General features: G+C 38.9%; 1 protein-coding gene across 1 annotated transcript in view; it reads left to right on the top strand.

The window, feature by feature from the left end:
- GPC6 (glypican 6) overlaps positions 1–25440 on the top strand; it is a 1088719-nt gene that overhangs the window by 257243 nt on the left and 806036 nt on the right. Inside the window, exon 2 of the mRNA XM_007456378.1 lies at positions 14611–14769. Within this exon, the coding sequence (XP_007456440.1) occupies positions 14611–14769 (159 nt within the window). The remainder of the gene's footprint in view (positions 1–14610; positions 14770–25440) is intronic.

Genomic DNA, 25440 nt, shown 5'->3' with positions numbered 1-25440 from the left:
CACATCTTCTTTATCCACACAGTGTTCATTGCAGCTCTATTTACAATAGCCAGGACATGAAAGCAACCTAAGTGTCCTAATATTCTTGTATTCTACTTAGTGCAAAGTCCATTACTTACATTATTGAGTCAATTTTAATTTTATTTATTTGCTGAACCAAAATATATTGGGTGCCATTATGGGTCTGATACTGAGCTAGGCAGTAGAGGCGCAGCTGATGAAGAAAACACAGTCCTATTCCTCAAGCAGGCTGTGCTCCTGAGAAGGACATGGATGGACAGACTGGTCATTGCAGTGCAGTGTAATGCAGGGCCATGTGCACATGTGCTGGGACAGCAGGAAGTGGAGTGACACTTCACCTATACTCAGGAGTCAGGGAAGGCTCAGAATAAGTGGTGTTTAAGCTGGGACCTGATGGATGAGAAGGGATGGGGGGCAGAAGAAGAGGTGCACAAGAGAAGCTCATAGCTTTCCATCTAGAGAGAATAGCATTGCCAAGGTCCAGAGTATAACTGAGCATGATAATTTTGTGCTCCCAGTATTTGTGTTTGGCACAGGACTTAAGGAGGAGTGTGGCAAGAGATGAGTGGAAATTAGGCTTCTCCATAAATAACTGCAACTCAGATGTATTGGAATGAACACTGTAATAAATGCACAGACCAGAAAGTAATGCAGTTATGTGGGACATGTTAGATTAACCTCAATTAAGGTGAACAGTGTACATTTCTTGGAGGAGAAATTTTTTAAATTTAGGGGATTTTTCAAGAATTAAGAGTGTGAACCCCCAAAAATTATTACCCAAAGAAGTATGAAGAAGTCCTGGGAAGACAAACTCAGTAACCCAGATCAAAGAACTTATGCATGTATTGTTATTATATAATAAATTGGGCTAAGTTGGACTTCTATCATCCATGTGTACTTGATGGTCTACACATGTGCTTATGTATATTTTCTCCTCTCCTAATACAGCAATGTTTAATATAGGAAGTCTAACGACAGAGTATGTAACTTAATGACAATTAACCATGAGGGGATGCATAGACATAGATGAAAGTTACATTTTGAAGCAATATCTGCCCTCCAAAGATTAATCATCCTACTCTAGCCTTTTCGTCAAAACTAGGGCCTGATTCAAGCCCATTTTCCACTGATGTCTTACTCTGCAGGAGCCAATATGATAAATAAAGTATTTCCTTAGATTAAATGATATTGATTTAATCAATTTAATCAGTTATTTTGCATATTTGGATTTTAAGGGCTGGGTAAAGGCAACACTACACGTGGTTTTCATGTCCATTGTAAGATATAGGAAACTATCGATTCTGCCTCCTTTGAGGCCAGTATGAGAAATATATTCTCAAAAAAGAGACTATGAAGAAGAAAAGGCTGTGATTATTCCTAGTGTCCCTTAAGTATTGAGTTTTTATTCCTATTGAGATCTGTTTTAAGTTAAAAATAAGATACTTCTTTAAAACAGTATGTAAAGGCATTTTTAAATTGTCTTTAAGTGGTATGTTCTTTAAAATTCAATTTGGTCTTTCATTTCTCCTTTAAATATATAGGTATATGTGCTTTAATTTCAGCAGAGTTTTTGTTCCTTTCTCTTCTGAGGTTCTATACTCCTTTTGGTTTAAAACCATGGCTGGGCTTTAATCACACAAATTTTTGAATGATAATGCTTGACTATACCGCTGTCATCTGAACACTGACATTTTAAAGCCCCAGGTTGGAAAGGATGATGGAATTTATTATAGCATCTGAAGTCGTATCATGTTAAAATCTAGGTCCCCATATACACAAATTTTAGAAAGAGACCTCTTGCCCTTTATTAATTGCAAAAGTGACACCAGGGGAAAGGACTGTCTCCTTTTTGTAGGCCTCCCATCACTCACCTGTGAAATAGAGGCTGAGTGAAATTTACCTATGGGCATCCATCTTAAATGATTAGTGGGAGTTAAAGTAATTATTATAAATTATAACAATTTACAGCTCTATGAGTTGTAAAAGGTTAGATATTACGGAGTTTCATTGTCATAAAGGCAGACATTTAAAGAAATATACAGTTATAGACTGTACCATAGATCTTCCAACATTTCTAGTCACTTTGCCTTTTATTACTTTACTCTATATGATATGATCAGTGTTGCAATCATGGTTTTTACAGATGCCTACTAAAATTGCAGTATTTTATGGGAAAGAAAAATAAATTTTCATACTGGCTTACATGCAGTTCAATTTGATTAGGTTCTTAATCACTCTCACCTAGCCTCGGCCCCTTTACGAAATTGGTCTGCACTACTTTACAGCCATTGGGCTTTGAACAGTAAATCCTAAGTTCTCAAGTGAGGTGTCATATAATTTATTAAGAATGCTGATCTGCTGTTATCAGGGTCAAAAACAAGCCCTTTGTAGATTGGTTTATTGTATATCACCACAGGATCACCAAATTCAATTGTAAAAACTGCTAACTTTGAGTGAGCAAACACGGGTGTGGGATTACAGTTGCAATAAACTTGAAATTCATCATCATCTCTGGATGAATTTGTAGGCGGCAATTGGCTTGATTTATGCATATCGTTACAGAACAAGAGAGACATGTCAGCATCTCTGGTCAGTTGACATGCAGACGGTCACTGGGAACTGGTGACTGGTGAACTGGAACTGGAACTGGAACTGGTGCCTGGATTTGGCAAGCAGTCTCGAAACAGTGTAACTAGATTTTTACCAAGCACGCCCATAATGATGCCATTCAGGCTGTAGAATTGTAGATATCTTTGAACATTTGAATATGAAGTTTTTTGGCAATTCCTAAGACAACATGGCAAATGAATTGTGAGCAGGCGTGAGACTGGCAACATATTTATCAGTGCTACTTAAAACCCAGTGTTCTAGATTAGCAATTATGGGTCTCTCTTATGGGTCCCAAGACAATGTGTCTATGAAACACAAGTGGAAAATAAGCCTGTATAAAATTTTTTAGGAAGAATGGTAAAGATGTCTCAGACATCTCTAAGAATACTTCTAGGCAGGACATCTTGATATTATCGAAGAAGAAAACATGCATAGTATCAGTTCAACCTACCTAAAGAAGCATTGGCTATTTATAGTTGCATAAGTATGCATTAGTAAGTGGGCTTTTGGCCCTCTTTATTATTGCTTCAACACAGTATTGAACTTTGGCTTCCAAACTTTTTGCCTACAATGTACTATAAGAAATAACACTGTTAATTACAAAGCAGTGCATACATACTATACACAACAGTAGCAAAACCTTCACAAGAAACACTTACCCTTAATTCATAGGATGAGCTCTGAAATACTCTATTCTGTTTTTTTTTTTTTTTTCCTTGCGTTATGCGGGCCTCTCACTGTTGTGGCCTCTCCCATTTGCGGAGCACAGGCTCCGGATGCGCAGGCTCAGTGGCCATGGCTCACGGGCCCAGCCGCTCCGTGGCATGTGGGATCTTCCCGAAACGGGGCACGAACCCGCGTCTCCTGCATCGGCAGGCGGACTCTCAAGCACTGCGCCACCAGGGAAGCCCCTCTATTCTGTTTTAAACATGAATGCTTGTGGACATGTGCTAAATGATTTCAGGTCCTGCGGTTTGAAAGATATGCAAGCCAGGGTGAAGTGAGAGAAACAGTTGAAACCTTTACTTGGATGTCCCTGCTTGCTATTGAAACATGAAAAGATAGGCAGTACCACTACTGCTTGCCTAGAGATTAAGTAGGCAAAGTTACAATTAAAGAGCTTCTGTAATTAACGCTGTGTCTGTAAGAGTCCTTAGCGGCTGGGAGGTGACTGAATGGTGAGAATTACGTGCTTTTTACAATAGATCTTATGCTTATCTGTAAGGTAGTCTTAATTCATAGATATATCTTTCCTTGCTGGACTCCAAGCTTCTTAAGCAGTCTCTTCTTATCCCTTAGCACCAAGCATAGTACTTAACCTGTTGCTTGTATGTTATAAATGGTAATTGATTAAGTGAATGGATGGATGAACGACTGAAGAGAACAAAAGAGTCAGATGTACTCATCATTTATTACAGAACTTTCCATGTGCCAACAGCTATGCTAGGACAGTGAGTACTACAAAGGTAAATAAGACAGGCTCATAATGACTGGTTTGGGGTATAATAGCAGTGGGTATGAGCAAATGGCTGTGGGATAATGAACCTTAGGTCTTTCATAACAGTAGCATAGAGGAACAGCTTTCTTCTCAACTCTGTCCCTGTGTCCTGGAATAGCAGCCACAGTCTAGGAATGAAAATTGCAAAACGTGGGTCAATCACTTTGGTTTACCTTTCCGTGACATTAGCCCTGCTTGTGATGCATGGTGACTTTGCCTTTAAGCACACCTATTAGCCATGATCCCCACTCTCCAACGTTCCTGAAATAACTACTCTATTTCACTCCTTTTTTTGCCTCTCTGGGGAATTCTTTTTTTTTTTTTTTTTTTTTTCCGGTACATGGGCCTCTCACTGTTGTGGCCTCTCCCGTTGCGGAGCACAGGCTCCGGACGCGCAGGTTCAACGGCCATGGCTCACGGGCCCAGCCGCTCCGCGGCATGTGGGTTCTTCCCGGACCGGGGCACGAACCCGTGTCCCCTGCATCGGCAGGTGGAATCTCAACCACTGCGCTACCAGGGAAGCCCATGGGGAATTCTTTACTGTACGTTAGTAGCTGGAAATGTCTGGGAAGAGCCAATTTTCTTCTGAGGCAAATAGGTATTTGGCCCATAGATGTCAATGTGGGTTGCAGAAATGGCAGATTCCACGGGTCTAGGGTCATTTTAATTGAATTTGGGGACTTAACTAATTGAAAGAAAGAGCCAACCAACAACATACAGTACTTGAACTTCATGTCATGGTGCACCTGAACTGGCACATACTAGCCAGTGAGAGCTCACTTAAATTTGCAGGAATTTTGGGAACCTATTATTAAGCACAGTCATTATTTAAAATCCACATTGTATAAATTTACAGTTAAATTAATTATTAAGAATAGGGTAATAAATTCTCAAAATTTATCACTTTCTAATCATTTTATTATTTGTTACACTCTTGAGGTCTTCATATCTGTATGGAGGAAGTGTTATGTGATGGTGTGTTGCTGCACACCTGTTCGCAACTTGAAATTCAGTAACATCATTTTGGTAACTAGAAATGAGAGAATTTATATCTTGGAAATTGGAAAACTATAAGTCGGGGCTCCCCTTCAAAACCTAGAGCTGGTTGTTAAACATTTGCCAACACAGCGCTGACTCCATCTCCAATATCTCAGATACTGGGATTGATGGGCACTGAGAAGGGGAAAAAAAAAGAATAAACAATGGTTCTACACTTTAGTAAACAGATAATCATAGCCAATCGTAGTCAGTGCCATTGTAGGTGGTTTAGGAGATAGTAGAGCCAGTACACAGGTTTCCATACGTTCTCTTTTCATGGAGTTCTTAGTCTTAGTGTCTGTATCACTCATGGTTCTTCAGAGAAACAGAACCAAGAGTATATATCTCTCTATCTATATATAGAGAGATACACACACACACACACACACACACACACACACACACACACGCTATACCACCTACATATTTATGTGTGTACAGTGTGTGTGTATATATATATATATATATATACACACACACATACTGTGTAACCTACATATGTGTGTGTGTATGTGTATACACAGAGAGAGAGAGAGGTTTATTTTTAGGAACTGGCTCAAGAGATGTGATTGGGGGGCCAGCAGTGCTGAAATCTGTAGGGCAGGCAGGCAGTCTGAAAACTCAAAGCTGATGTTGCAGTCTTAAGGCAGAATTTCTTTTTCTCAGGGAAGCCTCTGTTTTTGCTCATGAGGGCTTTCAATTGATTCCATGAGGCCCGCCCTCATCCAGTTGTAGAGGGTAATCTCCTCTTCTTAAAAATCAGACATCTTAACCACATCTACAAAATACCTTCACAGCAACACCTAGATTAATGTTTCATTAAATTACTGGGTACCATAGCCTAGACACATTGACACAAAACTGTAATTTTTCTATGATGCTCCTAGGCTAGAGGAAATACTATTTTACTTCTTGTTAAAATTCATACAACTCAGTATTTTTATCCTGAAGAACTTAGTAGCCATTTGAAAATATAATACACATAGAATGTAAGAAAAAGATAGGTGTACATCACAACGAAAGGGGAGATGAGGGCGTGGGGTTTCTGATACCTTGACTTGGCTTTTTGGTTATCTTGTTCTCAGACACCTACAGATTATAACTGAAGTTTTCCGTACTTAGATAACTTTCAGTTTGATTTTGAAATACAGAAATAGTGAGATCAAGATTTCTTTACTGGACTTCACTCTCGGAGAACTATCTTGAAACTAAAAATTAACTTTTTGGATGTTGATGAGATTTTATTATCATTTAACTGCTTCCTATATGAGCATTTTATATTGAACATACAACCTGGTGAATGTAATACTCAGAGGAGTAGGAAAGGAAAGGTCCCCTTGGGAGATTGCTGAGTTTATCAGAATGGCTATTTATCAGAAGGTGAATCTCTTGGGAAAGCACGCTCATTAATTCCACTGTCCATCTTTCCCCAGTTCATTTTCAATACACCTCTGGGGTGGGTACTGCCTTTTGATCATTTCTCACTCCAATGTTTTTCTGATTATATTAATACTTAAAACAAATTTTTAATTAATTTTCATTGGAGTGTAGTCGCTTTACAGTGTTGTGTTAGTTTCTGCTGTACAGCAAAGTGAATCAGCTATACATATACATATATCCCCTCTTTTTTGGATTTCCTTCCCGTTTAGGTCACCACAGGGCCCTGAATTGGGTTCCCTGTGCTGTACAGTAGGTTCTCATTAGTTATCTATTTTATACATAGTATCAATAGTATATATATGTCAATCCCCATCTCCCAATTCATCCCAGCCCCTTTCCCCCTTGGTATCCCTATGTTTGTTCTCTATATCTGTGTCTGTATTTCTTCTTTGCAAATAAGATCATCTAGATTCCACACATATGTGATAATATACGATATTTGTTTTTCTCTTTCTGACTTACTTCATTCTATATGACAGTCTCTAGGTCCATCCAGTTCTCTACAAATGACCCAATTTCATTCCTTTTTAGGGCTGAGTAATATTCCATTGTATATAGGTACCACATCTTCTTTATCCATGACAACAAGATTCAGAGATATGATGAGAAGAGGCTGAGAAAACTCAAGGAATGACAAAATAATTCATCTCTTCCCTTTTGCCGTGACCTAGGTGCAAAAAACTTTTATTAAATATCCTTCCTCCTTTGGATTTAGAATAGTCAACTACAACACTGTGATTCATCAGTTAGCTTTGAGATTACATTTTACATTGGCTTTGCATTAATTTTTTTATGAAAAAAATGGTATAATAAGTTGTGTGGCTATTTTGTGGCATATTTTGAATTGTGGAATCACATCATTGTTAAGATTTGCTGTTGTCCCTGTGAAATTTAACCACAATTTTGTTGAGCTATTTCCTATGCCAAAGAAGACAAGTTGCAGCAAATAAATTTTTTTTCTGAAATCTTTCTATTCTTTACTTTTTTAAACAAATACTGGGAAAGAATATGCTATGTATTCTTGTGTGTGTGTATGTGTATGCACGCGTATGTGCCTACACTTACAAATTACTGATGATCGTTTGTGTTAGGACAGTGCTTTCATTAAATGTCTCAAAATTTTACATGTATGAATTAAGTAAGATATGTCATGTGAAGACAAGGAGAAACCTCTTCTATTTAAAAATGATCAAACTATCAACAGAGTTAACAATTTTATAATATATTGAGTCAAAGTAAGATGTGAGAAAAAGGAAAGTTCACTTTTGGCACTCTCGCTGCTGCATGCTCTGTAAGACCATCTTGATTCAAGCAGTGCCCATTCTCTATCCCACAGACCCCTCACCCCTTGTTAATTCTAACCACTCTTTATTCTATGCCCCATCTTCACCCCCCAGACCATCAGCTTTTCTAAATAACAGAAGCAAGGAAATGGTAAAGACCAAAATCATTGGCAGAAGATCTGTGGAGGTGGGATCTATACCATCTAGAGCAGAATGTTTGAAATTGTTTCTCTGCAATTCTTGGAACAGATTTAAACAATTAACTCATGGGTGCCACTCAAAGGATTTATTTTCACAAAATGCAGAGTGAAAATTTTATAACTAAAAGCGTTAGTACGTAAAATCTTTATCAGCAAGTTGACAACATCAAGGATGACACTATTATAGGTGACTTGAGTGATAAGATCCACTGAAGTATACTGAACATGAATTGAATTTCTTAGAACTTGTGTAAAAGTTTGAAGATTTTTCATCATGGTACTGAACAAATTTGTTAAAGAAAAGCAGCCCTTCACGCAATGGAAGGATCGTTTATAATAACGGTGCACAATAAAAAATGTTGCAGAAGAGCTTATTTGGAGGTTTGCGGAATTTGAACTTAAAGAATGAACTAGAACATACATTTGAAAAATGTTGCTTTCCTAAGGTCTGCCACTTCTTATTAGCCCATATAGGAACTTTATGACACCAAAAACCATCCAGAGCTATTAACTCCAATTTAAATTTTCTTAGCTATCAGAAACTCTAGCTGTAAGTTCACTTATTCTAGGGTATTTTACTTCCCTAAACCTGTTTCCTTGGATTCTTTGCCCCAGTCAACTTCTCAGGCACTAGATGAACAAAATGATTGGTTATTTGAGGTGACATATCAAATGATGAGACTCTAGCTTGGTACCAAACACAGCTAATTGACTGTGGGGATTTTAATAGTTCAAGGATGAGAGAACTTTGGCATAGAACGTATGCTCTGAAGAGGGCCAAGTCTAAGACAACTATTGCACTCTGATCAAATGGTATTTGGAGGATCAGACGTTGAAGTGCTCTGTGTTGTGAGATCTTGCCATCTTCTTTGTACTTTGAAAAGTGTTTTGATTTCCTACCTACCTTCTAGGAAGTGCCAGGGTAGTAATTTCCCTCCACACTCCCAAACACTATAAAAGCCAAGAGTTTGTCTGTGGTCTGTGAAATGTGACTCATCCGGGGTGCTTCATTTTTGTTGTTTGTTTATTTGGAATGTGCATTCTGAGATCCCTGCGTGTCACCTCCGAGGGCAGAGAGTCTCCTGCAGGCGACCCACAGAAGCTGACTTCTGTGGTTAATGAGGTCCTCCTGTCTCCTGCTCTTTCCCACCATGCCACTCACCAAGTCTATTCCTGGCAGCTTTCAGACCCTGGGCCATCCCTGGAGGGAGCTCGATCTGGCAGAAATCACATTTCTGCTGTCACCTCAGCATCTTGGAGTGAAAACAAACACCTGGGCAGGCATTTGGGGAAAGGCATTGTAAAGAGTGACACATAGTTGAAAGGAACATGTAGGAGGAGCAGCCCCATCTCTTCTGTCTTGGAAAACAGATGACAGTTTATGGTCTGATTGTATGTCCCCAAGCCTTTGCTCACTCTGTAACTTCCTGGTGGAGCACCTTTCTTCCACATTTTCGATTTCTTTTATTTTAGAGCTAATGAAGATTTCTATAAAAACACAGGGACTCAGGAATTCACTGGCATGAACTTCAGGCGCCCTAAGAAAGCAGGCACCTGTGTAAGCTGATTTCCTGACCTTGTGTCTCATCTTGCGGGTTGTGAACCTATCATCATGATTTGCACATAGATTTTTCAATACATGTTTGATGTCAGGGTACAGTCACCAAAGTTTCAATCCAACGTTTTCTGCCTGGAGCCAGCTATTTAGTATCTTTATTATTAGTGATCTTGGAGGTGCCTGGTGGTACTCCAGTTGAGCTAAATATTGTATCTAGTTATGTAATAGATAACATCTAGAGAACCTAAGGGGATTCGAGAAAGGAGTGTAGGTGGGAAAATCTCCCACCTACACTCTCCCTCATAAATTACAGCTTTGGAAGAATCCCATTATTAATACAAATGCTCTTAAGTGTCAGGAAGTATTTAAACTGAGAAAAGTTTCGTATTCTTGCTCTTTGGAGAAATTGGAACAGGAAGGGTGAGAGGTAATTCTTTATATAGCCAAGTAGCTGTCGTGTCTGATTTCAGAAAGTCAATATTTCAGGTGTTACAGACCCTGTGGTCTCTGTCTAACTACTCTTCTGTTCTAACCCTAAAGCAGCCATAGACAAGGCATGAATGAGTAGGTGGGACTGTTTTCCAATAAAACTTTATTTATGAGAGGGGAGGGGCAATATAGGGGTAGGGGATTAAGAGGTACAAACCATTATGTATAAAATAAGCTACAAGGATATACTGTACATCACAGAGAATATAGCCAATATTTTATAATAACTATAAATGGAGCATAACCTTTAAAAATTGTGAATCACTGTATTGTACACCTGTAACATAATACTGTACATCAACTATTCTTTAATAAAAAAATTTTTAAAAAACTTTATTTATGGACAATTAAATTGGAATTTCGTAAAACTTCACATAGCACAGAATATCATTCTTTTGATTTTTTAGAACCACTTTGCTCACAGGTCCTACAAAAACAGATGGTAGGCTGGCTTTGGCCCAGAGGCGATGGTTTGCACACCCCTGTTCTAGGGCCAAAACTAAAATAAATAGATGAACCTACTCACAACAAATTGTCCAGTTGTCCTAAGTCTTTTTGGCCATTCAAATCATCAGGTTGTTTTGGCAGTTAGCAGTGGCCTCAAATTAGGGGGAGAGAGGAGCTGTTCAGGAGTTTAATTCCTTCACAACCTTCTCACCTAGTGATGTGTTAGGAAGGAAGCAAGGCTCAGTCTCAATGGACCACAGGTTTCATGGGCGCTGGTCCTGTGTGTTTGGGGACATCGTCGTGGTCTTTTCCTAGGAACTCTAACAAGAGCTTTGCACCAAAGAGTTACTCTTCCTATAGCACGATTCTTCAACATTCTGACGATCTTCCCATCTGTTCATTTTCTCTCTCCATCTTTTTTATCTCTGTCTCTCTGTCTCTTTCATTATATCTCTGCCAGGGACCCGTACAGAGGAGGAGACATGAGTTGACTTCTTAAGGACACTTTAGTTCAATTAAAAAAATCTAACACTGCTTTGAGTTAATAGGGCAGCCTCTTACATATATTTCCATGACTATATATACACACACACAAGAAATAAATTTGGTTTAAATTTGTCCCACTAAGAAGTATCTTTCTTTTTTTATTGATCACTTGACATAAAATACTGATTTTCTTGGAGTGATTAGAGATTATCAGACCTCCAATCCAATCTAATTTCATGAATGTAGATCCACAGGGTTTCTTCCACAAGTATCCTAAATACAACTATTTCCCTCAGGTCATAAAATGTTTATTTTCTTTTGGTCAGTTTTTCACCAGAAGTCCCATGCATTTTGTTGTAAACTCAGTTGTAATGATTCAGAAGTAGAATGCAGTCCTGATGTACTAAATCTTGAGAAATGGACATTTCATTTGTGCATAATATAGTAGGAAACGGAGTAGGGGGAAATAGGAAACGGAGTAGGGGGATCTAAGAAAATGGTTTATAACAGGTCAGGGAAAGGAACATTCTGTAAAGTTGTTAATATTAAATATCCATTTAATCTGGAAAAAGAGTGTTGTTCTTATCAGTTAGCCTTGGTATTTTAGAAAAAGAAAATTAGTGATTTGTGGACCATTTGCTTTTGATAAAGCCATACTTATTCCTTCCCAGTGTTTTCAACTCTAGAACTACTTTTCTGAATGGGATGTATCAGAATCACATGTGGGAAATTTTCAAAATTCACATTGTTCTATCCCATCTCTTTTTGGCATGGTCAATACCTTCAAATAGGAACTCATCAGGAGCGCACCTGTGGTTGAGCAAGTTGAGTTACCACTCGATGCAGCAAGTGAGGATACACCATGGAGACCCAAAGCGTTTCTCAATAAGAGGGACTTCAACAGAATCTTCTGTAGGATTTGGATTTGGGTGGGTGATGTTGGGAAGAGTTCCAAGAAGCAGGGCCTCACCGTAGATCAGAGGCTGTCAGAAAGCAGAGGTAATTCTATAATAAGGTATCTCAATAAATGTGACCAGCAAGGAGGGAGACTAGGATGAAGATCAATCTATAAAAGGTAAAGAAGTACAGAGGCTCATTTTGCCTGAGAGAGAGCTGTTTAGTACTTTGGGGATGGCACAATCACCTTGTTTCTGTCTGTGCTGAGACAATTTGTTTTAAATTAATTAATTAATTAATTAATTATTTTTGGCTGCATTGGGTCTTCCTGGCTGCACGCAGGCTTTCTCCAGTTGCGGCGAGCGGGGGCTACTCCTTGCGGTGTGCGGGCTTCCCACTGCGGTGGCCTCCCTTAACTGTGAAGCATAGGCTCTAGGTGTACGGGCTTCAGTAGTTGTGGCACACGGGCTCAGCAGCTGCGGCTTGCGGGCTGTAGAGTGCAGGCTCAGTAGTCGTGGCGCACAGGCTTGGTTGATTCGCGGCATGTGGGATCCTCCTGGACCAGGGCTCGAACCCCTGTCCCCTGCATTAGCAGGCGGGTTCCTAACCACTGTGCCACCAGGGAAGTCCCTGAGATAAAATTTTGACGTGGCCTTGCTTTGTCTCATTTCATCCTTGTCTCAGGGTAATCTTGTCTGAGGTGGGTGTTCTGTGAGATTGTTTAGGTGTAATAGTTACAGTGACCTGGCTGTGGGTACCGGGCAGGCTGGCTTCCGAATGTTAAGGGCAGCATGTTTTTTCTTTCTGAATATCTACCCCCTGCCCTCCTTTCTGTCACCACTATGGTGGCCATTACTTTCTAATGACATATTTCCAAGTGTTTATTACAAAATATTTTAAATGTATAGAAGAGTAATGATAGTAATATAATAAACATCGTGTAAATATCTAGCAACTTATGAAATAAAAGATTATAGATAAAAGTATTTGAGCATTTCTCTCAAATCCTAATTCCTCCTGGGAGGAAACTGTTATCTTGAATTTGATGCTTATCATTCTCAAGTACAATGCATTTTCCTTTCCTTTTAAAAAAAATATACCTAAGATATTTTATGGTCTCCTTCCCTTCCAGGAATTATATAAGATCTAACTTTAATACAGACCCATGATTCTTTTTTATGCTGGGGTTGTTTTAAGTAGGCACTAAAGCATCCAACTGTATGAGACAGACACCCTATACTTCAAACAGGGTCACGGGGACATAATAATTTTATATAAGTACTGTTAAACATTATAAATGAATAGTAATCATCGCATCAAGTACTCGTTCATTTGGTTTTTCCATGCCCTACAGTGCTTTTAATCACAGGGACAGTTTGTTGGTTTTATTTAGCAAGATGTTGGGTGGATTTTCCTTCTTCCTTCTGCTGGCTCCGTTAAACATTTTTGACACTGACGGAGCTGAATCAATTGGAAATTCACATTCTATGCAATAACAGACCATTTTAATTTCATGAAGCAAGGGCTTGGCTTCCACTTGCAAATAGCACCGAAGAAAGCAATATTGTCAAAAGAAGTGGCCCAGTATATCGAGAGATAAATCTATTGAATTAAACCCAAGACTTTCATTACCTTTTGCTTTACATTTCCATACAACATAAGCATTAATTAAACCCATCAGTGCCTTCCTCCTTGCAGGAGAACATTTTCTCTCTGACAAGAAATGTTAACCGAGGGAACACGTGGCACAGGAGACCAGCCATTAAAATCACACTTGGCTTTCACTGGGAGGAAAGCTGATGCATTCTGACGGTCGGATGAGCAGAAACAGAACACAGCGAATGATTGCCATCTTTTCCTGGCCCTGCTGTCTATGGTGGTGGGGCTGAATGTCTCTTGCCTCACTTCAGGTTTCCAAAGATAAGCACATTTATAACTGTATTGCATCTCTTGTCACCCGGTGTTTCCAAAGATAAGCACATTTATAACTGTATTGCATCTCTTGTCACCCGGCGTTACTTGGTACATTTCAAATGAAAGCAGGAAAATCGTCGTGGTCTTCTGGGGTCTTTAATGTACCTTCACTTACATGACAGGGGCTGGAACTAAATGTCAGGTCTCTTAGTCCCTTTGGGCTGCTACAACAGAAATACCATAAACTGGGTGGCTTATAAACAGCAAACATTTACTTCTCACAGTTCTGGAGGCTGGGAAGTTTAAGATCATGTCACTGGTAGATGCAGTGTCTGGTGAGGGTCTGCTCCGTGTTTCACAGACCCCATCTTTTGGCTGTATCCCTAAGTGGCAGAAGGGACAAACTACCTCTCTGGGGTCTCTTCTAGAAGGGCTCCAATCCCATTCATGATCTACTCACCACCCAAAGGCCCCATCTAATACCATCACCTTAGGGGTAAGGATTCTACATATGAATTTTGGGGGGTCATAGACATTCAAACCATGGGGTGGGTTCAACTTCAGTCTGGAGTATTTGGAAGGTTAGATACCCTGAGGCCCAAATAAAAGTTCATGGGGAGGGCTGGGGGGCTGGTGGAACAAGGACCCCAGGATTTGAGGGAGATGTCAGAGAAGCAAACTCCCTGAACCCCTTATCGTTCCATGCTGACGTTTACGTACTCCTTGCAGGGGAACACTTAAGAATCTGTCCTCAGGAGTACACGTGCTGCACCACGGAAATGGAAGACAAGCTAAGCCAGCAAAGCAAACTGGAGTTTGAAAACCTGGTGGAGGAGACGAGTCACTTTGTGCGCACCACTTTCGTGTCCAGGCACAAGAAATTTGACGGTAGGTGACAGTTTTTATTTCTCGTTGTTCTGGGTGCGCTTTTCGATGCGAGATTCTTGATATTATATGGAAAACATTTTCTTTAAGCGGAAGCTTTTCTCTCCTTCTTAAACATTTATAACTGTGTCTATTTTTAGAAAAGGCATGAGCGCTCTTGACAATTTTTATGTCTTGGAAAAAACCTGAATTTACAAAGAGCTGTTTGGCATTTGTGGTTCGCCTGTGAGATTTATTCTGAATGATTTGGCTTACGTTCTCATTATTAGAGTGATTCTAAGTCAGGTGTTGTCACACTATAGCTTGTCTTCAGTTTCCATCTAGGGATTTGTTTGAAGTCATTAAATGTCATTTAAAATTATCTGAAATAGAACATCACTTTTAAGAGGACAGGCTTGTTTTAAAGTGCCCAGTGACATAGACTCCTTTATTTTAGAGTTTCCCCTTTCTATAGTATAACTACATTTTATATTGTACTTGCAATGCATCCAGCAGAAGGTTTAGACCCTTCATTTATTTATTTATTTATTTATTTATTTATTTTTCTTGCGTTATGCGGGCCTCTCACTGTCGAGGCCTCTCCCATTTGCGGAGCACAGGCTCCGGACGCGCAGGCCCAGCGGCCATGGCTCACGGGCCCCTCTCCTTCTTAAACATTTATAACTGTGTCTATTTTTAGAAAAGGCATGAGCGCTCTTGACAATTTTTATGTCTTGGAAAAAACCTGAATTTACAAAGAGCTGTTTGGCATTTGTGGTTCGCCTGTGAGATTTATTCTGAATGATTTGGCTTACGTTCTCATTATTAGAGTGATTCTAAGTCAGGTGTTGTCACACTATAGCTTGTCTTCAGTTTCCATCTAGGGATTTGTTTGAAGTCATTAAATGTCATTTAAAATTATCTGAAATAGAACATCACTTTTAAGAGGACAGGCTTGTTTTAAAGTGCCCAGTGACATAGACTCCTTTATTTTAGAGTTTCCCCTTTCTATAGTATAACTACATTTTATATTGTACTTGCAATGCATCCAGCAGAAGGTTTAGACCCTTCATTTATTTATTTATTTATTTATTTATTTATTTTTCTTGCGTTATGCGGGCCTCTCACTGTCGAGGCCTCTCCCATTTGCGGAGCACAGGCTCCGGACGCGCAGGCCCAGCGGCCATGGCTCACGGGCCCAGCCGCTCCGCGGCATGTGGGATCCTCCCGAAACGGGGCACGAACCCGCGTCTCCTGCATCGGCAGGCGGACTCTCAAGCACTGCGCCACCAGGGAAGCCCCATTTATTTCTTGATAATAAGCAGTCGACTGCATTTCTGTATTCTATTTGTTAAATACACATTTTGTATTAGAAAGCACAAAGGGCGAAAGTAATTATTACTAGGTTTTCAGCATTGAATTTTCCTGTCAGAGCCTCAGAAAGACATTCAAAAGCAATCTGACTTTTATCAACTGAATGAACAATAAAAATGATAAAGATAATATTCTTAGGTGGTGAAAGTTGTCAGTGCTCTGTGAAATGAATGCACCTTACTATGGCTCGTTGTAAACCAGACTTGCAAATTGTAGGGACGCTTCTTTGTGCGCCTTTGGTTTTAGGAAGTTGCCCGAGGGCAACAGAACCTTCATTCATTTCCTCCAGCCTTTCCAATCAATGCACAACAAAGCCAGTTCAGAAAAACCTTGCCAAAGTTCGTCTTTTTTTTCTTGGGTTTTTTTTTTTTTTTTTAAAATACTCTCTGTAGTAGGCAAAATGTTCTGTTTCATTGCTGTTTTAAACTGGCCCCAACAATTTCTTTAAATCAGTGCTCCAGGTTCTAAAAGGCTGGTCCACCTGGTGGTGTTTCAGTACTCAAGATAATGTGACATTTTCTGTGTAAGTAAAGGGACTTATATTTTTGCAAGTATGTTTCAGCATCTTCACATTCTTCCTCTGTCTCTCGCTCTGTGTTCAACTGTATATGTGGATGTATATGAAAATAACTTTATTTAGAAGTGATGCTGCAAATGTTGTTCCCTTGAATGCAACTAGGAGTACTTGGGAGTTGGCCTTGATTGACAGATTACAAATCCAGTGACCTTCAGGAGCCCCTGAAGGGGCTCCTGTGTTTGAGGAACTATAACGCATCAGTTCAAACTGAGGCAAATTGAAAGGTCTTATTCTTTGTTACAGAAAGCAGGTGAGGGTGATCTGCTGCTTCTGACTTCTACCTACTTCTTTAGAAAACAACTCTTAGGGCTTTTATAAAGCTGTGCTCCAAAATTAAGTAGGAATAATTCCAGAGCAGTATTCACGGTACATAATATATATTCCTTTAAATAAAAATATTAGACTTAAGGTAGATTTATGGGGAGTTGATTTTGTATTTTTTAATGAGTAAAGCTATTCAACAAGACTGAGCCAGGTACTTCCTGTATTCTCCTATCAATGACTTTCAATATTTTTGAATTTATAATTGGTAACCCCAGATCTCATTACTCTTACTAGAGAAACCACTCTCTCTTTGTGTGTGTGTGTGTGTGTGTCTCTCTCTCTGTCTCTCTCTCCCTCTCTCTCTGTCTCTCTCTCTCTGTCTTTCTCTCTCTGTACAGGTACGTTTTAAATTTTTCTAATGTACTTAGGGGTATTATGTCAATTGGTTTGACAAGACATTGATTTTGCTAAGATTCAGTCTGACGTAGAGGGTGATGAATTCTCTAACAACAGTGCATTTCATTGTAGTTGCATTAGGCTGGGATGGGAGAGAAGATTTTTTTCAAGGAAGCTTTCAGCTAAAATCTAAATGTGATCCTGGTGAGCTCAGCTTCTGAAGAGCTATCTTTAAAAAATTATAAAAATATGTAAATTAAAAAGTCACCATTATAATTTCTGATCCTTCATTAGGCAATTTCATGAAGGTCAGCCATGCAATTGTATGATTTATCTTCTTATCCCACAAAGGTGATCCTGCTAAGTCACCTTTCGGGAACGCTGGTGCATTCATGAGGGCAGTTTTCCATTTGTCCCCTTACCTTTCTTTAACCACTTCCTCGTGGCATTTATTGATGACTGTCAGTTGGTGTGCAGAGGAGCCCTGTCTGGGATCAGCTGTGGAACGTTATCCTCTGAGTTTTATTTTCCCAGATGAGACCAATGGTGCTTTGAGAGACTTCAGGTTTACTTTTAGTGGCTTCCTATTCTGTGGGTCATTTTGCATTATTGCTGGGATCTCTTGATTCCAACGTGTTCATTTTGCATTTCTGCCTCTGGTCCCACTTTCTCAGAGATCTTGATTTCTCATCTGGATTTTACAGGTCTTTGTTGGCTATGTGTTCTTTATTATATGAAAGATGACTGTATCATATGAGAAGGTGACCACTTTCCTTCCTATTTTCAGTAAGTACAGCAACTAATTAAGTTGCACCTAATATATGTGATTCAGTCCATACTCTATTCAGAGAGGCTAGATTCTATCACTGTTAATCATTAGTCTATAGTCCTGGCATTCCTTATTATACTAGAAATGTTTTGTTTTGATTCCATTTAGCTTGGCATTTTGGGGCAGAGGTGACTTTTAAAATTTGAAAGTCAAAAACATGTAACAGAACATAAGATTATATTTATTGTCATATTCTTTCCCATTTTCTATGAATATCTTTAGTAATATTTAGAAGATACTGTATAAATTTATAAATATTCATTGCATGGTCACAAGCTAAACCTGAATGAATATGAATTTTCCCCAACTTTCTTAAATGGCCCAGCTTTGTTCCATACCCCCATTAGCCGAAATGTGTGGCTGAGAGGCAATAAATAGAAAAAAAGGGTAGCTGAGAGGCAGTGAATTGAAAAACTATATAATATCAATTGCAGAAATTTCCACTCTTTGGCAGAGAATTTCCTTATAACTGAGTAGCTTTTTTTCTTTTTAAACATAGAGTTGAAATATGATGAATATATATAATATATATATATATATATATATATATTGGCAATATATATATATATTGGCACTGGTACTTTTCCAAGTGTCTTACAAGGTTTTTATTTGTTTGTTTGTTCTCCCTTTTCTGGCCAAATCTCCACCTCTGGCTGCCGTTACACATCCCTGCAAGCCCCTCACCTGTTGGCCAGGGCCTGGCCACCACAAATGTTCCTTCAGAATACACAGGGATGCTCTCAATTTGCTCTGTAACCAAGCCCAGGTTTTCTAACACACCCAGTGGTTAAAATTATGGATGAAGACCCAGCCAGGTACACCTGGAAGAATGATCACCACTCTGTTGCCTTACTTCTTGCCTTTCACCTCTGCCAAGTACCCCAGACAGCCAGAAGTACATAAACAAATAAACGAATCATATAAAAATACAGAAAAAGTGGCGTCTTTGTGTATCCACTCATTTTCCTAGCATTTTTGTGTTTAGTAACTGTCTGACCTGTCCTGTTGGTATTTGTATCTAAATCCTAATGGCTGTCATGCTTCTAAGTGGCTAATTTGTTAGGATCCTAGGAAAATGGAGAACAATCCAATACTCTGATAATATTAATGGTAATAATAGGCAACATCTGGCCATGTTCCTTGCCCATTACAGATGTTAACCTATTTAACAGAAGTGAATTGCAGGGCAAAGCCACACAGACACTCAATGGCAGAGTCAGCAACCTGTCGCAGGCTGAGCACTCCTGGATCCTTGCTCTTAGCTGTAACTACCCCATAATCTCTCTCGTGCTTTCCAGCCCCCAAATGTGCTGAGATTTCACCATCAGCCACATCTTTTCCTCTATCTCCCGCTGCCGGTTCTGTCCCTTTAATTGTGGGGAGGAGGTGGAAATGTCTTACAGAAAAAAGTGGAAAGAGATTTTTTTTTTTATCCTTAAAAAAAGAAAATTACCCATCTAAATATAGTCCAGCCCTCAAGGAACCTGGAGCCTGGAGAGAGTAAATGACTTGCCAAGTTTCCACCAAGAAAGATGAAACCAAGACTGTAACTTGATGCTTTTGACTTACATCAGATTTATAAAGAGTAATGTGATAGCAAGTCGATATTCAGTTGAAATTCTAACTCAGCTTTTATTTGTTTTGAGTGGACACTGGCTAAAAATTACTGACATTCTTTTAACAAGGAAATAGTGATATTGGTGGGTAAAGAATCTAGCCATATTTTTGGAAAAGAATCTAGCCATATTTTTGGAATCTAGCCATATTTTTTAGGTAAGAATCTAGCCATATTTTTATTCCATTGAAGGTCGTCCCTGAATTAAAGGGACGTGAGTGTTTTGTGCAAAAAAAATGTTATTAAATCAATGAAGGCATATTATTTATTTTTCTCACCTCACGAAGCCCTGGTAGCTTCTCTCTCGACGTAGGCACCAGTACCCTAGTCTCCAGAATCCTGTATGGAGTATAGATTATTCAGAGACAGGAAAATTTAGTTGAAGCGATATTTTAGTTTGGCAGTTTTTTTCTTCAGATTTATTTGAGCTGGTATTTACTCACATCTGAAGCTCGATATGAGGCTCTTCGTGTAGTGCGTTCTTGGTCTCATTATTTTACTCTCCTTCCTGGTTTTTATTTACGTATTTTAATGATATACATTTGTCTGGAGATTTTGGTAGCAAGTATATTTTTTAAAGCAAATTAAAAAAAACGTTGAGCAGTAATTTCAACCCTCCCAAAGAACTTATTCCATGGTAACACCCTCAGAATTCTCATTTTTACTGAATGCGGGAATAATTTATACATGGTGGCATAATATTTTTGTGCTGCAGATCTGCATGTGTTTTCTTTTGAAATATCACTTCTCATCTCTATATTGTAGAGATGACAATAATGTAATAATATCTTTAAAATATGGTCTAATTTTCTCACAGAATACACTTATTTGAGAAGCAAAAATTCCTAAGTTGTTTTCCTTATGGTAGTAGAATCTTCTGTATTTCCTGGCACATGGGTGATGTGTGTGTGTGTGTGAGTGAGATTTCAATTTGGAAACATTTATTCAGAACCTACGGTATAGAAGGCACTTAACTAAGTGTATAGTAGATACAAATATGACTAATAGTGACTAAAATATGGTCAGTCTGTCACAGAGTATACCTTGTTGGGGAGACATAAGTATAAAACTAACACTAAGGAAGCAGAATCAACTACGCCATAAAGTAGAAGTCCAATGGAAACAGAAAGGAAGGAGTCAAGTATTTTACTGAGAGGCACCAGAGAAGAATTTTGGAAGATGGGACACACAGGACCCTTAAAGAGTGACTTAAGGTTGTGATGGTTAAAGAGGTGACAGGCACCAGAGATTTTGTTTGCATGTCCACAGAGTCCTTGGGACGTGCAAACATAGTTACCATTGATTGTCCCCCAGCAGTGTTACTTTATTGACATTTGGCCTACATTTATGATGTAGATAACCTGTAGAAACCTTTTTTGGTCCTGTATCCGTCTGCTATTGTTTTGTAAAAACTAACCACAACATTTCAGGGCATAAACAAGAAGCGTGTCTTTTTCCTTGAATACGTCTTTGGGTTGGCTGGAGTTTGGCTGTTCTGGCCTGTGCTCAGCTAGGCCTGCCTCTAAACCACGGATTTGGTCTGGTCTGTTCTAGACATCTTTGGGAAACAGCTCTCTGCCTACGTTCTTCTCATGGTGGAGTTTGGACGTAGCTTAGAATTGGCAGGCGGTCTTCTCAGGTTCCGTTGACCAAGGCAAATCTCATGGTGATTCCCAAAATTGACAGGCAGGGTGTATAGAATCCCCATGGAGGTGTGCAGATGGGGGAGGGAGTGAATATTCTACATCCTAATCTACCACAGTCCTCGACTGACTGCTATTCCTTAAACAACATTTTACCTTCCAGGTTGACTTGTGGTATATACATATATATATTTGGCAGGGGGGCAGGGGTGGGGGGAGGCAGATTTTCTAGGAATTTAAGAGTAATAAGTAATTTCTAAATAAAGCACAGTTTGGCAAACACACCCGTTATAGACTACGTCCCATATCCTAGCACATTACCAAGCACACTCAGAACACACACACCACTTCCATGATATTATTCAAGAATAAATAGATGTGATATTTCCATTTCTTTTGCTACTAGCCCCCTTGTTTGTTGTACAGAATAACAAGTTAACTGTAATTCGTAAGGGTTATCATGTTAATCAGCATAGGAAGTAATTAGCCAAATGCCTCCTTGAAGTTTGCTGGGCCACCACCTCAATGACATGTATTTCATCTGGGAGACACTCCTCTGGAAGTCAGGATGTGCTGAATTGGGTTTTAGAAATTGGAGAAATGGTCTCACTGGCATTGGAAAGTAATCTGCCAATTCTTACAAAGGGCAGACCTTCCAAAAACAAGAATCAGCTAGCCAGGGATTGAGCGTTGCCAGAACTAGTAAACAGATTTATAAATCACAAATGCCTTCCATGTGCTTGATGTGGGAATAGATGATCCATGGCAGGGCATTCTTTAAATGCAGTGCATGAAGAACCCAGATCTTTGTACAAGTGAAATTTGTCTCTCTCTCTCTGTCTCTCACTTTCTTTCTTCTCTTTGGACAGATCTTTCAAAACTAAGGAAGCACCACTGATCAGCAGCTTTGTGTCCTCTGTGATGGACTACCAATCATTTTCTAATTGTTATACCCGTACCACACACCTTTGAGTAACTGAAAACATTAAGCTCTCAGTGTAGTTGTAATATTATCATCTTATTATCACCAATTCCCTTGTATGGTGGGTTGGCTGAGCAGCTGTTTCACAGACAAGCCGATTTCTTTCAAGTATTACTCTATCAGAGGCTGAAACCAGCCTACCAGAAGGGTTCTTCGTCCTGAATATTAATGAGCAGACAAGTGTCTGTTCCCTGACAGTGGCTCACTAATCCTTTGAGTAAGTATGGCTAAATTACAGGAGAAATTTTATTTCAGTTGAATTGATCTGCCACTGGATAGAGAAAACAGGTTTTCTTATTTTAATGAAAATCAAGAAAAATATTTAATGGTATGTAAATTAGAGCTCAGTGGAAACATTTTTGTCTTCAAACCTGAGAACACAGTAGCTCAGTGTGGACTGGTTCAGCTGCATGGTGTGTGTAAAGATGACGGAGACCTCATTATCTCCTGTTAGGTGTGACGTGCAGTGGGAAACAGTATAAGCCCTCACTCTCTAACTGGAATTTTGTATCATTTCTCAAGTGATATGGAATTGGAATAAAAACGGGCTTTCTTCCTTCACCGAGACAATGTAACATCTCCCTTTTCCAAACAAATAACAGGGTAAAGGAATAAGAAAAGTGTTTGTATGCTTTTCTAAGATTCAAAAGAAAATTATGCAGATGAATCTTTATCCGAAATGACGTACCTTGTCCTGATGGAGTCCCTGAAGTGGGCAGATGGAAAGAACAAGATGGGCATAAATGTGATAATGGTTGAAGCTGGTTGATGAGTCCATGGGGCTTTATTATAATGTTCTCACTTTTGGATGATTTCTAAATGTATGTAATTAAAATTTTTTTTAAAAAAGAGAGAACTGACTTGAGCACATACAGGATGAAGATTTCCAGACTAGATCATTCATTCTAGATATAGAACAACACCAACAGGTATTGCCACTCTGTCTTGCGAATTCAACAGTAGTAAATTACACAGAGGACATACCATTTTCAAATTGCAAAGATGAACACAACTTCTAGAGATTTTTAACTCAGGGCAAGGCCACTTAGCTTCTGCTTCCACCCAACATTTTATTATTGTGTTGCTAGAAGTGGCGTCTCTAGTTTATCCACAGGAACAGACCTATTAAAATGAGGCTTAATCCTTAGATCTTCCTGTTAAGTGTGATTCAAAGTGTCAAACTCTTGGTTAGAAGATGTGTGGACAGCAAGACAAGCAGATTATTCAAACACAAACTTTGGCAAGATTCAGAAGAAAATGTAAAGCATATATTATAAATGCATTGTAAATAACATTTCTATATCACTAGGTAGTCCTCCAGTGATTCTTGGTTGAATGACAACCAGCCTGAGCTCTGGGAGTTTGGCATTTTAGCAAACCCAAAGGAAGAGACAGCTTGTCTAAACAATTAATTCCATATATTTCCATGTATTCCATTAGACAGGAGGAGAATCCTGATCCCAAATGTGCAGGTAGAGTTGGTAACCAGCTAATAAGCCTGCATGATTCACGACACTCAGAGAAACTGTAAAACAAATTAAAAAAGTACTTGTTACACTTTCAGAATTTTCCACTTATTGTTCTTTCAAAAGGGTTTTTTATATGCATTAAATGGACAAATATTGTTCTTCAGATGATTATATATAGTAGTACATGATCTTCACACTGTTTCCTCCCTACCTAGTGGTTTAATTGAGTCCAAACAACTTGAAAATGAAAAGCAAACTTTGAAGGAATATAGCAGGAAATCGGGCCTCCAAGGCTTTTCCATGCTGGAAGAAATTGTACTTCTCCACCTATTTTTTATTTCTGAAAATTTCTTTGCATATTTTCTCCTTTTGAAAGAACAGTGCGTGGCCATTACAGGCTTTGGTCCTCTTGCCCTCCCGTCTCCTCCCCAGTGCTTGTGTAGTTGACACCTTATCATTTTCACTTATTTAGTAGTGTTCTTTTAATACTATTCTTTTAAAAAAAGTATGATCTATTGCGTAGTCCCTCTTGAAGTGTAAACTCATTAAGTATAGAGATTACGTTTCCTATTTCTATTTTATCTTCCTATACTTGACTTAATATGGAACATATTTAATAATGCTGCAGTGTTGTCTGACTATGGCACCGACCTGCGCAGACCCAAGGGCACAGACCAGTCAGACGAATTACTTAAGTTCCTATAATAAATACGATAGGAAGCCTTGAATTCTAGTTATCTACTAACTCTTAGGGTCCATAAACCTGGAAGTCATATTTGATTTGAGCAGCATTTATTCCAGTGGATTTAATGGAACTAATTTTAAATTCCCAGAATGAAGATAGTCTTGATTTGGAGTGGAAATAGAGGCCCTTACCTCAAAAAGCGGGATGAGTGCACACACACACACACGCACACACAGGTATATACACATGAGTAAGGTGGGGTTGAGGTACACATTAGTCACTTGAAGGACCAGTTAACCCACAGATTTGTGTGTTCAAACACTGGAGATTTTGATTCTGTGGTCTCTTAGGGATGCAGAAATCTTCATTTTGCTTAAGCATCTCACATCTCTGGGTCAGCACACTTTGAGTATCACTGTTTAAGTGGAGTTGAGAGATCAGTGATCAGGATGTAGATCTGAGTCAGAGAAGGATGACAGCGGCTTTTAAATCTTTGCTTTATCATGTCAGAGTCAGTTTAAGTCTGCCAATAAAACGTCCCCACTATGTAAGGTGGGATTCAAGCATCTTTTGACCAAATGGTGGATTTTACACATTAAGCAAGTTTCTCTTTTCTCCTTCTGATTTTGACAGTGAATTACACTCCAGATCCACAACTCATTTAATCTTTTGCCGATCAAAATTATAATTCAGTTGAATTTTTTTATATCTGTGAACTAAAAAATTATTTTTCCTCTTTTATTTTCTAGTTTATAGGATCTAACAGATATTTATTTTTCACCATCTAGAAAATACATTTCAATTTTTTTCTCTCTTTTTTTTTTTTGGCTTGGGTGATGTTTTCTGAAGCCAAGAATGTAA

Source organism: Lipotes vexillifer, unplaced genomic scaffold (assembly GCF_000442215.2).
Source record: "Lipotes vexillifer unplaced genomic scaffold, Lipotes_vexillifer_v1.1 scaffold154, whole genome shotgun sequence".
Classification (NCBI taxonomy): Eukaryota; Metazoa; Chordata; class Mammalia; order Artiodactyla; family Lipotidae; genus Lipotes; species Lipotes vexillifer.
This window is presented reverse-complemented; position numbering and strand designations above follow the sequence as displayed.